The 18,655-nt window shown below is 37.3% G+C and overlaps 1 protein-coding gene across 1 annotated transcript in view; it reads right to left on the bottom strand.

The window, feature by feature from the left end:
* Positions 1 to 18,655, bottom strand: part of dst (dystonin) — a 245,852-nt gene that overhangs the window by 131,965 nt on the left and 95,232 nt on the right. The window contains exons 9-12 of the mRNA XM_061958270.2: positions 8,858 to 9,024; positions 3,657 to 3,769; positions 3,466 to 3,572; positions 3,268 to 3,387 (exon numbers count right to left, since the gene is read on the bottom strand). Coding sequence (XP_061814254.1) covers positions 3,268 to 3,387; positions 3,466 to 3,572; positions 3,657 to 3,769; positions 8,858 to 9,024 — 507 coding nt within the window. The remainder of the gene's footprint in view (positions 1 to 3,267; positions 3,388 to 3,465; positions 3,573 to 3,656; positions 3,770 to 8,857; positions 9,025 to 18,655) is intronic.

Here is an 18,655-nt window from a genome sequence, read left to right on the forward strand (position 1 = left end):
TCTATGTAACTGTTTTGTATTATTTTACTTTCTTTTTTATTCAAGAAAATGTTTTTAATTTATTTATCTTATTTCATTTTATAAATTTTTTTTAAAAGTACCTTATCTTCACCATACCTGGTTGTCCAAATTAGGCATAATAATGTGTTAATTCCACAACTGTATATATCGGTTGATATCGGTATCAGTAATTAAAAAGAGTTGGACAATATCGGAATATCGGATATCGGCAAAAAGCCATTATCGGACATCCCTACTCATGATTAATCGAAATGCATATGCATTTGATTATTAGATTTTTGTATGTGTAACTGGCTTTAAAATCATAAATAAAGGTGACAAGCAGATATTTAACTAATTGTTTTTATCTCACATAGTTTTGCAATACAGTATATTAGGGGTGTGGGAAAAAATCGATTCGAATTTGAATAGCGATTCTCACGTTGTGCGATTCAGAATCGATTCTCATTTTTAAAAAATCTATTTTTTTTTTTTTTTTTAATTAACCAATTCAACAAAACAATACACAGCAATACCATAACAATGCAATCCCATTCCAAAACCAAACCCGACCCAGCAACACTCAGAACTGCAATAAACAGAGCAATTGAGAGGAGACACAAACACGACACAGAACAAACCAAAAGTAGTGAAACAAAAATGAATATTATCAACAACAGTATCAATATTAGTTACAATTTCAACATAGCAGTGATTAAAAATCGCTCATTGACATTATCATTAGACATTTATAAAAAAAATAAAAATTAACAATAGTGTCACAGTGGCTTACACTTGCATCGCATCTCATAAGCTTGACAACACACTGTGTCCAATATTTTCACAAAGATACAATATGTCATATATTAGGTTCATTTAATAGTTAAAACAAATTTACATTATTGCAATCAGTTGATAAAAAATTGTCCTTTACAATTATAAAAGCTTTTTACAAAATCTACTACTCTGCTTGCATGTCAGCAGACTGGGGTAGATCCTGCTGAAATCCTATGTATTGAATGAATAGAGAATCGTTTTGAATCGGGGAAAATCGTTTTTGAATCGAGAATCGCGTTGAATTGAAAAAAAAAAAACGATTTTGAATCGAATCGTGACACCAAGAATCGATATTGAATCGAATCGCGGGACACCCAAAGATTCACAGCCCTACAGTATATAATAATATAATTAGCATGATCAGATAATATTAAAGTTTAAAATATGCATTTTTTTTTCTGTCAAAATTGAAAGAACGAATGCATTTAGTAAAAAAAAAAATTATTGAAACTCGTTTTTTCCAGGCTTTCGAGGGCCACATAGAATGATGTGGCGGGCCAGAAAGAACCCCGGGCCTTGAGTTTGACACCTTTGAGCTAATATTACATCTAAAAGACATAAACTTTAATGCAGTACATGCAATTTTTCTGTCAAAAAAAATGAATATGTTTAATGATAAAGATAAAGTGTTTTTATTAACGCACATTATTTCCAGGCTTTTGTGGGCCAAATAAAATGATGTGGCAGGCCAGATCTGGGCCCCCGGCCATGAACTTGACAAAGGTGATATAAATTATGTAAATACGGCTGACGATGGATCTTTAAATACTATCGTTATATTGCGATAATTCATGTTGACGACACATTATAGCTGAGTCCTGCAAATGTAAATGCGACAAGCAAACAAAGGCGTCCTTAACACAATGCAGTGTCCTCACTAGCAAGCTAGCGGCTAATTTTCTAAGTCACTAATCAAGGCGGCAAACAAACAAAGTTTCGTACAAGTACCATTATCACTGGAGGCCGAGGATTAGCAAAACATGCTACATTACACACCGTAAGAGAATACAATAAAGAATAGCTAAACGCTAAGCTAGAGCTCTTGAATGTAAACAGTGGTGGGCGGATACTATACCAAGTATAGTACGAGTATATGGTCAATATTACAGTGATTATGTTGATACTTTTTTATTATCACTATTTTTTTGTTTTTGTTATGGTTAACAAACTCAGTAAATAAGAGCCAATAGTAGTTTTTGCTTTTGTTTAATTGTTTTGCACTATTTATAATACATTTTGTACGTACTAAAAGGGAATACGTAAATAATAGACACAATAATTGATATTGTTACCCTGCCATCCTGTATGTTTGTCAGATTACAGTTGTTATTTAAAAATGTAAGTATGAAATGTTAAGTATCAGCGTTAGTATGACCAATACTACTTGGTATTGGATCGATACCCAGATTTCTAGTACTGCCCAAAACTAATATAAAGTATCCAAACAACAGAAGAATAAGTGATTATTAGGTTTTAACAGAAGTGGAAATAGAAACCAGTTATAACAGAAAGCTTTTAACATTACAATTAGCAAGTAGATTAATAATAGTTTTGAGTACATAATACAACTGGAAATTATGCAGTATGCTACCACTAATGTTAGCAGTTAAATCAGGAAACTGTTTTAAAATGGTTCTATTATCATTTATGTACCAAATAACATGTTGTGGTATATTGTTATCACAAGAAGCTGCAATATATGTTGCGATATAGATTTTAGACCAGTGGTTCTTAACCTGGGTTTGATCGAACCCTAGGGGTTCGGTGAGTCGGCCTCAGGGATTCGGCAGAACACAGACACACCCGACTCATCGTGTAAACACAAACTTCTCCCTGTCGGCGTATTATGGATACCCCCAAACAATGTTCCCTCTAATTTTCCATATGTGTGAGCAAACGCAAAAACTCCTTGAGCATTCAGTGGAGCACATGTGAGCGACGTCGGACCTGCAGCACACCTGTCCCAAACCTAACTAAATAACAAGTTAAATGTTTTATTATTATAATCAAATGAAAGCAGTCATTTCCATGAGATTATTTTCTAATATAAGTGTTTTGGCCCACTTACAATGACTATAACATATTGTTTTTCATGAGCTCCATACTAGTATTATATGTCTGGGTGGGGGGTCCTACTTTGGAAATAATGTGTACCCCTTTCAGATATCGCATTTAGTTCCCACCAAAACATTCACATGTTGCACAATGAGATGTAAACATGGGATCATGTGTACATTCCTGTAACTGTCTGTTTGTAAAATATATCTTTATTAGTATTTCTTTAACGTAATAACATCATTTTATGATTACGGTTCGGGTTCGGTGAATGCGGATATGAAACTGGTGGGGTTCGGTACCTCCAACAAGGTTAAGAACCACTGTTTTAGACCATATATTGCCCATCCTTATCGTGATATTGTAGTTTGATACCTTAAGTTCAGCAGGATTGTTGGGGAATGATCTATCAGACATCACAGCTACATTGTGTTTGATCCACTGGGTGAGGTATTTGATCATGTTCTGGTACTCCACCCATTTGATATCAACATCCTGTTTGGAGAACAATCGTCATTATGAGGACAATCCAGGACAAAGTGGATACATTTGCGGACGATGCCATCAACTTACATTGGGGCTAACTCCTTCTCCGCCGTCAGGTATTTTAGGGAAGGCGTCATACAGGGTTGAGACATACGTGATGACGGACTTTTCATCAGGAGACTGAACATCTACGTCTGGTAAGAGTGGCGAGAACACGGAACTTATATAGCGTTCATGTAGAATGAAAGTAAATATTGCAGTGTGTGTAGAGATTATACCCTCAGGGTCCAGCAGTCTGGCCACCCCAAGTTGCTCAGCCACACCGAATGCATTCTCTAAATTGGAGCGGTTGGTCTGTGCGGACACCCGGCTCATGTCAACTAGGTCGGGTCTGGAAAAGACAGGAACAAAAAAGAGGTTGGCAAGAGTGAAAATACATTCCTAAATGAGGATAACCAATGAAATAATCAACTATGGAATGGCATATAATTGCTACTTCTGTTACGCCTTCGTGGCATTGTGATGCCGGAGGTCGTCTTTTCAAGATGCAGAGGGATGTCAGGAAGCGGCTTGCAGGTGAGAATAAATGATTTATTCTGATTGCAGAACAAAATGCTGCGCGGTGCACCACGGCACGGAAAACAAGAGGGTAGCAAAGATGCTAATATCAAAAATGTAAACTATGAGCGAAACTAGGAGCGTAACTTGTTGCGTAGGAGCAAACAAAACCAACAGACCGAATGAGGCCAGCACGTAAACTAAATAGCCCTCTGATTAGTGCCCGGGCAACAGGTGCGCGTCCGGGACACTAACCAGAGGCAGGTGACTATAATCTGCCGTCATGGCAACAGAAACAAACTCAAGAGGTGCTGAAAACACAAGTGACTTGAAAACAAAAACAAAAATATGATCCGGGCAGCGGATCATAACAACTTCAACAAATTGACATTTCTAAATCGCTTTCTAAATGTTCTGAACTCTTGTTTCCATGCCAGTGCAGAATACTACAGCCTGTAAATGGTCAGTGTTACCCATACATTCCATCTATTTCAATCTGAACACTTCACTTTGCAGGTGACATACATGAATCATGTTCCACAAAACATTAACTATATTATTTAAAAAATGAAATAAAAATAGGCCATTATGCAAAATATACGATGATGTCATATCAACACCGCCCCAGCCACGTCCCCAACGCAATCCTAGCCACTCCCATGCTGCCGCAAACAGATTGTCAGTCTGTGGGAAACACTAATAAAGAGAGTTATCATAGCTCAGCTCCTCTCAATTATTTTGTGCTATGACCCCTCTGAGGGACAAAATGTATCCGCAACCCACCTGAACTGAATTACTAATTGGAAGTGTAAAGCATTGTTAGTATTTGTTTATTTATCTGTACAATTCAGTTTTTTATTTTCATTCCTGTCACAAACTGTCCCATTTCGCTGCCTCTGTTGGCTCTGTACTGTACTGGGTAGAACAGGAAGCCTGTTAATTAGATTGAGCAGTGCTGCCACCTAGCTGCAGGCTTGTGTATCGTCCTAAGATGAATACAAAAGTGTAGACACAACTAATGAAAATCTCCACGTCATAGCTGATGCGTTTTTTCTTCAGACAGCAAACTAGTTGAGACTAGAGAGATGTATCCCTTTTGAATAGAGATGTCCGATAATATCGGCCTGCCCATATTATCGGCCGATAAATGCGTTAAAATGTAATATCGGAAATTATCGGTATCGTTTTTTAAATTATTGGTATCGGGTTTTTTGGGGTTTTTTTCGGGTTTTTTTTATTAAATCAACATAAAAACACAAGATACACTTACAATTAGTGCACCAACCCAAAAAACCTTCCTCCCCCATTTACACTCATTCACACAAAAGGGTTGTTTCTTTCTGTTATTAATATTCTGGTTCGTACATTATATGTCAATATATATCAATACAGTCTGCTAGGGATACAATCCGTAAGCACACATGATTGTGCGTGCTGCTGGTCCACTAATAGTACTAACCTTTAACAGTTAATTTTACTATTTTCATTAATTACTAGTTTCAATGTAACTGTTTTTATATTGTTTTACTTTCTTTTTTAGTGAAGAAAATGTTTTTAATTTATTTATCTTATTTTATATATATATATATTTTTTTTTAAAGTACCTTATCTTCACCATACCTGGTTGTCCAAATTAGGCATAATAATGTGTTAATTCCACGACTGTATATATCGGTTGATGTTGATATCGGTATCGGTAATTAAAGAGTTGGACAATATCGAAATATCGGATATCGGCAAAAAGCCATTATCGGACATCCCTACTTTTGAAGGAATCTTTCAAGTGAGTACAGTCTTTAGCCATGTAATCAATGGGACAGAGCTGGGCTCGGAATCTCATCAGCAAATCACCGATCACTTGAAAAGTTGAAAACGGCAAATATCAATGTATGATATTGATATACTTGCCTTATTAAATACTGGGCATTTGGCTGATGAGCTGCCGGTCTTTACCGCAGCTGTGTCCCAGTGTTTACATGTCTACAGACTGTACTCACATCAAAAGATTCCTCCAAAATGGATGCACGCTCCGGGAGACAAAATTACATTTCCGTTTTACTTGTGACACACTTGCAGGAGTTGCATGAATTCCAGGAAGGTGTGGTTCTTGCCAAAACACCGGCTCAAATTTGAGAGCAAGCTACAACGAGCGGGTTGCCTATCACCAGTGCAAAGTTGCTTTAAAAGGGGAACTGCACTTTTTTGGAGTCGTTCACAACCATTATGAGAGAAAAGATAACCGATGTCTTAAACAGTTAATTGGAGTCACTGTTGGAGCCTTCAAAGCCCTCTAAAACAACTTCAAAACCCTCCAACAATGTTTTATATACATACTGCAAGTATATACAGTACAGGCCAAACGTTTGGACATACCTTCTCATTCAAAGGGATTTCTTTGTTTTCATGACTATTTACTTTGTAGATTGTTGTTTTATATTCTAGTTTCTTCAAAATAGCCACCCTTTGCTCTGATTACTGTTTTGCACACTCTTGGCATTCTCTTGATGAGCTTCAAAGAGGTAGTCACCTGAAATGGTTTTCACTTCACATGTGTCATTGTTTTAATGCGTTCAGGGACAATCTACAATGTAAATAGTCATGAAAATAAAGAAAATGCATCGAAATGAGAAGGTGTATCCAAACTTTTGGCCTGTACTGTATATAACGTAGTAACAGACACGTTCATAACAATATGTAATATTTACAATATTTAATGTATTTTGGTCATTTTAATCATTGCCAGAACTAATTCCTCGGGGCATTGATTTCCGTTTCCATAGCAGCGCACTTCCGACTTCTGGCAACAACTGTGTGTTGCTACTTTCCGGGTACTAAGGCGGTATGTGTCTTCTAATCATGGCAGACTCGGTGACAGACAATGAAGACGACTATTTTTGGCCAAATGAGGATTCAGAACCTTATCTTTTTGAAGCTGAATGAACAGAGGGTGAACTGTTGTTTATAGAAGCGAGCATGAAGAAGAGGGTCAAACTTTGGAGCAGACGGAAGCCGATACAGTGAATTCGGCGTGACACAATGCTGCAAATATGGAATTTGGAGACAAGCTATTTCGACATAAATGTTGTGCTTACCCCAAATAAAGCAGAAAATATGTCCCCAGACGCACAACTGTCCATCGAGTGAGTCACATTTTAATAACGATCATGATACACGTCATCCGTGTTATTACAACTACAGTACATACGCTGTCTGGCTAGCTGTGTACAAACAAAACATGAAATGTGGGCTAATACTTTACAGATACCGTAATATGATTGTTCATGTTTTTCAGTCAGTACGGATTGGTGTTCAATCGCAGTGCTATATGCAAAGTGTTTCGTGCTGTCATAGAAGCGAGCTTATCGCTTGCCGTAGTTAGCTTTTACGGCTAATACCGTAGCACGCCAGAAAAAGAGTTCCTCATTCTTCGTTACAATAACAATGTTGTTACAGCTTGGTTATTATACGGGTTACGGAATGTAAAGGAAGTATTGATGGCTGTTTTTGACTATATCTTTAAGGTGATTTAGAGGTAGAATTGATTGCTCCCATTAGCTGCATTGCTAGCTATTTAGAATGAGACGATTTTTTACATGTTAGAATGCAAAAATAAAAAAAACATTTGTCTTCTTGTCTGTCATAATTATTGTGAACGATAAGCAAAATTACCCCCAAAAAGTGCAGTTCCCCTTTAAAATACTAATCATTGCGACCATACCAGAGAAAAACTACATTTCTGAATGACTACAGGAAATAGGAAGACTAAGCATGCAAGACATGCACACCGAGCAGGACTACACAAGAAGCGATCCGCTAAAGCTTCCATTTAAAGTAGGGTATATTGGTCCAGATGCTATTGATATCTAGTATAAAGAGTATAAACAATGCAAAGGTGATTTGAGCGATTTTTTTTCATTTTTCTTTTATTACATAAACTTTTTTGGTTGTTATTGTTTAGAAACTAAGGGAGTAAGTCTCTGGAAACCGGAGGTTTTTGAGGGCAAAAAAATACTAGCAAACTTTAAATGTAATAAGATAAGCTTTATAAAAGTGTGTTATGTTCTTTACTTTGGTTACTTGCTATAAAACATTTTTCAGTTCTTTAATCTATCGTCAAAGTATCAGGTCGTGATTTGAAATCAGATCTGAGGCCATAAAATCGGATTGGGATCAGAGGCCAAAAATGTTAATCGGGTAATCCCTATTGAATTAAAAGTAATCTAAAAATGCTGGTTAGAGTAGAAAAACAGTAGTAAGTAAGAATAGTAAAATTACACTAATACATTCTATACATTCCATTAGGGCTGCAACAACTAATCGATTAAAATCGATTATAAAAATAGTTGGCGATTAATTTAGTCATCGATTCGTTGGATCTATGCTATGCGCATGCGTAGAGGCAATTTTCTTTTTTTTCTTTTTTTAAATAAACCTTTATTTATAAACTGCAACATGTACAAACAGCTGAGAAACAATAATCAAAATAAGTATGGTGCCAGTATGTTGTTGTTTTTTCAATAAAATACTGGAAAGGATAGAAATGTAGTTTGTCTCTTTTATCCGATTATTAATCGATTAATCGAAGTTATAATCGACAGATTAATCGATTATCAAATTAATTGTTAGTTGCAGCCCTACATTCTATACAGACTATACATTCTACACAGACTATACATTCGTATAGTCTGTGAATAAAAGCCAGTTTGTATGAATCTCTGAGTTTTGTACACATTTGGAAAAAATATTTTATTACTTTTATAAAAAAAATTATATATACCCCAACCCGAACCCTCAGTAACTCTCAAGTTTCTGTACTGTAAAAATGTCATTGAACAATGTTCTCCTAAATTCCAACAAAAAGCCCTAAAGGTCACATAACATTACAAAGCTCATTGGGCTGCCATTTGTAGTAACACAGTACCTGTATTTATGAATAATGGCGTTGAAGAGCCTCCCGTCTCTCCAGGATGTCGTAAAGTTGTCGCATCGTACGCCGACATAGCCGTCTGTTAGCTGCTTGGACCAGAGCAGCAATCTCTCCTTTGCCGTCATGTGGTCGGACTCGCCTGTGACGTGAATCTCCGAGATCTGTTACCAGAAGGATAAAGACATAAGGGATTTGAAAATGCAACGTTAAGTCACACTATAACTTTGTAAATACATATATTTTTAAATTAGCAACTGAAACACAAACTACTGTATTACGCAAAATAGACTTGTTAATATTGTTCAAACAGCAATATGTGTCCCTACAGCGTGTTTATAAGCACCAACCGTAAGAAAAATCGAGTGTCCCCAAAGCATTTTTTTTAAATGTCATGAACTGTCGTAGGACAGCTTTTTCTTAGCTACAAATCAGTCAGCTACAGACGTGGGAGCTGTAAGTTTGATCATTTTATCGTTCTTCAGCTATTAGGCTAACCTAGCATGATGCTACTGTTAAAATGTGACTGTAACGTTAGCATTGTAGCTCGCATATTTAAAGCTAAGAACTAAATTGATGTTGTTTTATGTAGTATATGGCATCTGTTACGTCAGACAAGTGCAAAGTTACCGGGTATATATATAAAATATGGATGAAGTGCATAACTGCAATGCTTGGGCCAACACTCTTGTCGGACACAAGCGTGGACAGATACAGCTCATTAGCACCATCGCTAAAGACGCCGAAAACAGTATGTTTGTTACGCTTGTGTCACATTTTACTGCGCGTTTCGTTCCCCCAAGATGCAGCAGGAACTCCGGAGGCAACGTGCAGGTAAGACGATGATTTATTCTCATAAATCGTTCAAAAATACGAACAAGCGTGCTGACAGCACGGGGAGCTAAGGCGAAACTTAGCACAGGAATCAAAATATAAACAGGCATAGGCACCAGAAGCAAGATATACACAAACAGTGTGTGGTGAAAAACAGGAATAAGCAGCTCTCTGATTAGTGCCCGGGAGCAGGTGAGTATCCCGAACACTAATCAGAGGCAGGTGAAAATAATCAACACCCATGACAACCAAGAAACACAAACCCAGGGGTGCTGAAACAGAACTAAGGGAGTCTTAAACTAAAACCAAACATGATCCGGGCAACGGATCATCACAATGTTCTCAGTAAGGTTTACTGAACGCACTTTTAAACTCTAAATTTTAGCTTTAAGTTTAAATAAAACATTTCCAATACACTATTGTGGGACTTAAAAATCTCCCAAAAATAGTAAAATGTAGGTCAATGTATTTTTTTTTCATTGGATTTTCGTTTTATGAAAGGGAATTGAAAAACAAAAAAGAAGTAGTGACTACAAAAAACAGTTGGATTATATATTCAATGGAAAAAAACAGAAAAAATCACAAGTCAGCAGAAACAAATAAACAGACCAAAAAACAGTTTTTTTTCCCGACACCGGAAACGGATGTTGCTACCTCAAGACATGAAAGCGGACTGGTTTGTAGGAAAAAAAAACAGTCTGGTATTGTATCCTGCATCAGAAACACCAGAGGATCATGGACCATCCATCCATCCATCCATCCATCCATTTTCTACCGCTTATTCCCTTCGGGGTCGCGGGGGGCGCTGGAGCCTATCTCAGCTACAATCGGGCGGAAGGTGGGGTACACCCTGGACAAGTCGCCACCTCATCGCAGGGCCAACACAGATAGACAGACAACATTCACACTCTCATTCACACACTAGGGCCAATTTTTAGTGTTGCCAATCAACCTATCCAATATGTTTATAATTAATACGCAGGATACAACACCACTACAGGCCAGACCGAGGTCTTGTCTTGAAACAACAACTTTGGGTTCCGTTATCAGAATATGAAATACAGTCACATCTGTTTTTGGTCAGTCTTTTGTTTCTGCTGACTGGTCATTTTTATTTTTGTTATACGATATATAAAATTAAAATCTGACTTTTTATGGATCCAGTTATTATTTTTGGACTCGAAATAACAAAAAGAAGAACCCTTAGCTTTTAAATTGTATTTGATGTACTTTAAATAAGATTTTTTTATTTAGAATGTTATTATTTATATGCCAAAAGAAAATTCTAATAAACCAATCGTTTTGTCTGTTTCAATTCTCATTGATAAAACAAAAATATTATTGTCCAAAACATACACTGATCAATGTGGGACCTTTAAATCATATCTGTCTTAATACCAATACCTATGAGTTTCCACGATTATTGATACTTCTCCGATATCGCGATAAAAATAAAAGAAAATGAACACATTTTCAATAAACTTTTCAATAAAGTTGTGGATTTAAAATCCACAACTTTATTGAAAACTGTTTCAAACTGTCAATATTTAAGATCACTGTGCTTCAACATCTTTTTGCTCAGAATTCAAATTACAATAGCAGCTGCCGAGATGTAATTATACATTTAAAAAAGAGCAACAATGATCGACAGCCTTCCAGTATATCAAAACAAACAATACCATGTTAAATTGGTCATAAGTAACAATCATAGTTACGGTAACTATCTTACATTCGAAAAAGAACAGCAGTGACGTGAAGCCTTGCAGTGTATGAAACTAACAATATTGTTGTCAATATTCCCTCTATATGATGATATTATGACATCATTTGTAATGAAATAGGCTGATAAATACATTTAAATACAAATATGTGTGTTGTTATTCGTTATTGGTATCAACATTTCAGCCTTTTCCTCAATATGTTATGCCTTTTTCCTCTAATTTTGCTCGGGTGTTTTTGTTTATTTTATTACTATAATTTGCCACAGGCTTATAAAAAAGAGCAGCATTCAGGTCACATTTTGCCTTCCTGGTGAAATAAGTAAGCAGGTGATGCTCAAAGTGTTACCAAACGACAGAGGAGTGTGTCTAAGCTGTGTTTTTGTGATTGTAATTTATGGAAGGGATAAATGTTTTCTGCAATCCTAGGGATTGTGGTGGCAGATCTCTGCTCTTACTGGCACGGTGAATACTTTCGTGACAGCTTGTATTTGATTATTGAATAAATGCACAACAAAAAAGGGACAAACGGTAGAAAATGGATGGATGAACAGACTAGATCAGGGGTGTCAAACTCATTTGTGCACCGGACTATTAAAATCCTGGCATTAAAACTAAAAAATAAAGACAACTTTATATTGTTTTCTTTGTCTTACTTTGGCCAGAAATAGAACAAACACATTCTGAAAATATTACAATAAATAATAGAAACAAATACCGGCAGTGGTAAAGTTTAGATCCATGAAGGAAAGAAGAAAGTAAATGAATGTTTAGAACTGAATAAATTTACATATGCATAAAATGTGGTTTTCTTTTGTATAATTTTTTTTAAATGAATTAAGTAACGTTTATGACAACCTTATTCCAAAACACAATATCGAATGTGAGATATAACAGGATAATGCATTTGTTTTCAAAAACGGATACAAAAAAATGGGACCCCAAAAATTTACGGTGGGACCCCATTTTTATGACTTGATGGGGTCAATACCAATCTAATAACAATCAAATATCATCCGGGGGCCATAGATAATTCAATCGTGGGCCGGATCTGGCCTGCGGGCCTTGACTTTGACACCACTGTACTAGATACACCTCTCTTTCACTTTTCATAAGTACCACTACTCGCTAAATACAGCGACTAAGAGCCTAATTTACTAAGATCTAAATACCACGTGCTAAACAGCGTGTGCAATCTATGAAATTATGCGTACTATTAGTGAGCATGTTTGCGTGCGATCTACTAACATTCCACAAGCTAATCATAACTGGTGCAGACCGCCTTATTTAGATGAGGTTTTTGCGTGTACTACGCAGCTTTCATCGTGGAGACACGCGATCATTTTACTGCACATTCATGTTATCATGCTGTGGCGTTTTGCTATCAAACAAGCAGCAGACATGTACGGTACCACTTTTTATGGGCATTTTAGAAGCAGACCGGTGCATCCACAATGAAACCCGCGTTTTTTGGTGCACTGCAGATGCGCTCATGGTAGAGAGGCTGCACTTACTGTGCTCAAGATGCATAAAATACGTAGTTTAAAGAGGTTTTTTTTAATACTAGAGATATGTTGACGATATATTTTCTAAAAACGCCGGCAGACACCAAAACAAATTATTAGAAATTGTTTTAGTCAGCCCCTTAATTCACCCGGGATGCAGTATAAAATTATTAAAGGATGTAAGGACAATATTTCTAATATTTTTTTAAATTCTGACAGACCTTGCAAATAGGTTAACACACAGTACATTTTAGAATAAGGCTGTAAAATGTGGAAAAGGTGAAGCCCTGTGAGTGCTTTTTGGATGCAATGTATATCATTTGGTGAAACCATTGCAGTAAAGTAAAAAAAAAAAACATCCTCTCAGATGAATGATCTATATTATGTTTGGTAATGCAGGTATTCTTTGTATTTTTATTTTGTATGCTCCTATATGGACCCCAGGAAGACTAGCAGTCGCCTTGGCGTCAGCTAATGGGGATCCATTCAATAAACAATAAACAACACACATTCTCTGTACCTCGTCTGTCTTTGCGGCGCAAGCACAGCGCAAGCACCGATCCCGCAACCGTGTGCATAACTGTCAGTTTGCACATACTTTTAGGAGGTAATAAATAAAACGTTAAATAGTGCTCGCAAAACGGTGATGAATGTTGATAAATGACATTGCGTGTGCTGTATAATATATTTGCATCTTCTCCTGCCAGTGTTGTGTCTGTTTTGCTAATCAGCATATATTCTGCATATTCACTAGGGGTGTGGGAATTAATCGATTCGAATTCGAATCGCGATTCTCACATTGTGCGATTCAGAATCGATTCCCATTTTAAAAAAATGTTTTTTTCATAAATTTTTTATTTTTATTTTTTTAATGAATCAATCAAACAAAACAATACACAGCAATACCATAACGATGCAATCCAATTCCAAAACCAAACCCGACCCAGCAACACTCAGAACTGCAATAAACAGAGCAATTGAGAGGAGACACAAACACGACACAGAACAATCTAAAAGTAGTGAAACAAAAATGAACATTATCAACAATAGTATCAATATTAGTTACAATTTCAACATAGCAGTGATTAAAAATCCCTCATTGACATTATCATTAGACATTTATATAAAAAAAAAAAAGAAGAACAATAGTGTCACAGTGGCTTACACTTGCATCGCATCTCATAAGCTTGACAACATACTGTGTCCAATATTTTCACAAAGATAAAATAAGTCATATTTTTGGTTCATTTAATAGTTAAAACAAATTTACATTATTGCAATCAGTTGATAAAACATTGTCCTTTACAATTATAAAAGCTTTTTACAAAAATCTACTACTCTGTTTGCATGTCAGCAGACTGGGGTAGATCCTGCTGAAATCCTATGTATTGAATGAATAGAGAATCGTTTTGAATCGGGAAAATATATTTTTTGAATCGAGAATCGCATTGAATCGAGAAAAAAAAATCGATTTTGAATCGAATCGTGACTGTAACGACGTGGTCGCATAGTGATGCGGGTGTGGTTCTCCCAGGGATGCAGACGGCTTCGGACACAGCTTGCAGGTAGTATGATTTATTTAAAATATAAATCATGTGATGAATAAACAAAAAGACATGCACGTAGCACAAAAGGCAAAACAAAAGGGCTAGCGTGGGAGCTAGCAAACCAAAATAGCCTAGCGTGAGAACTAGTAGCTAAGAAAGAGGAAATAATCATCGTCATCAGTTGTGTGGGAACAAACTGAAATGAAGTGACAGATCGTCACAGTGACCCCCAAGAATCGATATTGAATCGAATCGTAGGACACCCAAAGATTCGCAGCCCTAATATTCACAAAGACAGAGACACAAAATGAGATTGCACTCCTTATTCTTCACACTCTAAAGACGCAATCCACTTTGCACACGTTTAGTAGATCAGCTGTGCGTGTGCTATGAAGTTTTCATTTGTTTTAGTACACACAAACCTTTAGCAAATCAGGCCCATACAGTACTAAATACTGCTCAGTTAGCATGGGTAAGAAAGCCCTATTTGACACGTCAATGAACATTACCATGAATACCGCCGCCATATTCCTCTTGGCACATTATCAGAAGGCACTTGACCATATTGCGCACCTGTTTAGCCTTTGTAATAAAACTGACTACATAGTGAAGGTACAACTGCAGTCTTTCCAACTAACATGTGTTAAGCGTATGTGCAACTAGTGACAATATAGACAACTTTTACTCATAATAATAATAATAATGACCAACATTAGAATCAAAGGTCACGAAAAGCATTCACAGCGTGAGAAAAAGCAGATATCCGCCACCACAAGCCCAAGGAGAAACTGTTCAAATGTGATGTACCATATTGTAACTGTATGCATGTTCGAAATAAACCAATACCATAACCAAAACATGTTAAATTGGTTATTGACTGTATTGAATATTCACGGGTGTGCACAAAATGACAGATATCAAAAAATCCAAATTATCAACCTCGCTAAGGTTTTCTTAAGATAGAAATAAAAAAATATGTATGATCTGTTTACCTCCTGTTGACCTGTATCGATCATACATTCCGCATGATCAATGTAACCAGAGCAAGTGTAGGTCTTGCGTCTGGTCCTCCTATGTAGCTGAGATTCCAAAACGATCCAGTTTATTGTTTCCTCACTCACATGTCCATCATTGCCCCTCAGAGTGTGTAACATGTGCTCCACTGCCCCGAAACTAACGGCCCTCCTGAGTTGGCGCCTCAGAAGCTTCTTAACAAGTAGATCATCCTTAGCTGGGACACGTCCAGAGGTGGTTTTATGAAGATTGTGATCCTCCTTTGACCTGCTGCCGTTAACACTGGGATAGTCACCAGAGACTCCAGTTAAGGTGTCACCAAGAAGTCCTTTGGAGGGATTTGCCGGTACTTCTCTTGAAAACTGGACAGCTGGGTTATTGCTGCTTTCACTGCTGAGATGTTTTTCTACCTCCAGTGTGAAGTTCTCCGGGAGGTCACTCTGGCCAGATTCAAAAGCATGGAAGTCAGCGGGTTTGTGTTTCTTCCTCTGAAAGTAGTGACGACCTTTAAGCTCTTCGGTCCCGGGCCTCAGCGGAGCGTTCTTGGGGTCTATGTAGCATTCTTCCTTCGGAGCCCGCACACAGCCGCAAGTATTTCCCATAATTCCTAAAGTCCTTTAAAAGCTCCAGCGAATAATCCAAATTCCAAATAATTCTACTGACAGGAAGCCACTGAGCCGGAGTTAGTGTTTCCTTTCAGTGACCATCTCGCTTTCTTTTCACGTGTGACAGAATCCATTCTGACCTTTGAAACACTTCCCGAGCTACGTAATCCAGCACAAACATCATAAATGCACACACGCAGTCCACGTGTTTGCGGCTCTCAGCTGAGCAAGGAAGAAAACTTGTGCACAGACCAGTTTGGTGGCCTGGTCGGTCGACTCTCGTCTAAGCAAACGCAAATGCGGGTGCCCGCTGGGTTTCCCTGAATTTGTGTATATGATGAGGTCATGTCAGGCTGGTGAGAGGTTTTACCTCAGCAAGTTGAGCCTGACAGAGTCACAGCCGGCTGTCGGACATGAGCAGCACCGGCAAAATCCAAGAGAGCTTTCCCTTTGTCTTTTTAATCAAGACGAATACAATGGCAGAGTCGGAGGTGGCTTTCACACCCTGTGGTTAAAGCAAACTCTTTTATCTGAACAGCTCAGAGCAGGAAGTGATTTGCCATATGTGACCAATACGTCAGAATGACACAATCGGTACCAGCCAACGCAAATAACGACCATATTCCTTTAGCATAGAATATGCATACAGCAAATATAATGCAGTCATGCATCTGGGCTCAAATTAACTGTGTGCTTACGGTCAAAGTCACCTGACAATCAGCACAGTTCAAACAACAACATAACACGGTGGCCACTTTATTAGGAACACCTGCCAGATCTAATGCAGTTGTTTTTTGTTTAGTTATTTTGTACTTTTACTTTAATTCGCTCACACAATTGAATGTAATAATACAAAACCCCAAACCGGTGAAGTTGGCACGTTGTGTAAATCGTAAATAAAAACAGAATACAATGAATTGCAAATCCTTTTCAACCTATATTCAATTGAATAGAAAGCAATGACAAGATACTTAACGTTCGAACTGGAAAACGTTGTTATTTTTTGCAAATATGAGCTTATTTGGAACATGTTTCAAAAATGCTGGCACAAGTGGCGAAAAAGACTGAGAAAGTTGAGGAATGCTCATCAAACACTTATTTGGAACATCCCACAGGTGAACAGGCTAATTGGGAACAGGTGGGTGCCATGATTGGGTATAAAAGCAGCTTCCATGAAATGCTCAGTCACTCACAAACAAGGATGGGGCGAGGGTCACTACTTTGGGAACACATGCGTGAGCAAATTGTCGAACAGTTTGAGAACAACATTTCTCAAAAAGCTAAAATATTGTGTAAAAAATTGTTTAAATATAGTGTTAATATTGTGAAGTTGTCAATAGCAATCACCATGAAAAAATTAAAAAATGTACAGTTAAAACATGTGATCGGTGTTTTATCAATATTGATATCGGCCAAGCTCACTCATGGGTGATCGGCATCGAAATCGGCAGAATCAAACCTTGATTGTAACATCCCTATATATTAAAATTTTTATTATTAAGACTCTTTTAGATTAGTTGTGTGAATGCTCCCAAGCATTCACGCATATGGTTTTCTACACCAAAATTCATCTATTTATTAACTTCTTCTTCTTCTTCTTCAGATTTTGGCACGCTCCACTTTCCACATTTTTCACCCGATTCAAACCGTTCTAACTTCAAACTGTTCAGCCTATTCGGGAATCGCGGGCTTTCCCTTGACAAATTCCAAAAATTCCCAGATTTCCCAGAAGTCCAGGTTTTCCGGGACGTTTTTCCCATTCAAAATGAATTGGCCATTTTTCCAACTTTCACCATTTCCACATTTTTCAACCAATTCAAACCATTCCACCTTCAACACATTCCACCATCCTGGAAATTTAAACCACCTTTTTTCCAAGTTTAAAAAAATTCCAGGATTTTCCAGAATTCCTGGTTTTCCAAAGCCTTATTTCCACCCTTTTTTCTGGTGACTACTCCTTCTACATTTTTCAACGCATTTAAACTGTTCCACGGTCAAAACATTTCTCTTAATCAGGACAAGAAATTAAGTTGTTTTTTGAACTGGAAAAATTCCCGGTTGTCCCGAAATTCCAGGAATTCTGTAATACCATTTCCCAATTCAACATGTTACGACTTCAACATTTCTCGACCGATTTGAACAATTCCAACACCAACCATTTCAACTCATTCAGACCATTAAAGTTTTCTTTTTACCATTTTCCAAAAAATTCCCGTATTTCCCGAAATTCCCCAATTGTTTGGAAATTCCCATTGAAATCAATGGGACATTCTTCAAAGTTCCACAACTCCCACATTTTTCATTTGATTCAAACTGTTCCAACTTCAAAATATTTAGCCTGTTTGGGACTTGTGTGCTCTACTTCAACAATTCTAAAAAAATTCCAGGATTTCAGTTCAACTTCAGCATTGGATCATTCACACGCAATTCCTTCAGGAATTGCCTCATCTAGTTACTCAATATTTTTCTCACACTCACAATGGCATACTGCCATTGTGTCAGTTAAATTATGTTTAACCAAGGTAAGGGTCGGCAACCCGCAGCTCTAGAGCGGTATGAAGAAAGGAAAAAG

The sequence above is a fragment of the Nerophis lumbriciformis genome, linkage group LG02 (genome assembly GCF_033978685.3).
Source record: "Nerophis lumbriciformis linkage group LG02, RoL_Nlum_v2.1, whole genome shotgun sequence".
In the NCBI taxonomy this organism is placed as follows: domain Eukaryota; kingdom Metazoa; phylum Chordata; class Actinopteri; order Syngnathiformes; family Syngnathidae; genus Nerophis; species Nerophis lumbriciformis.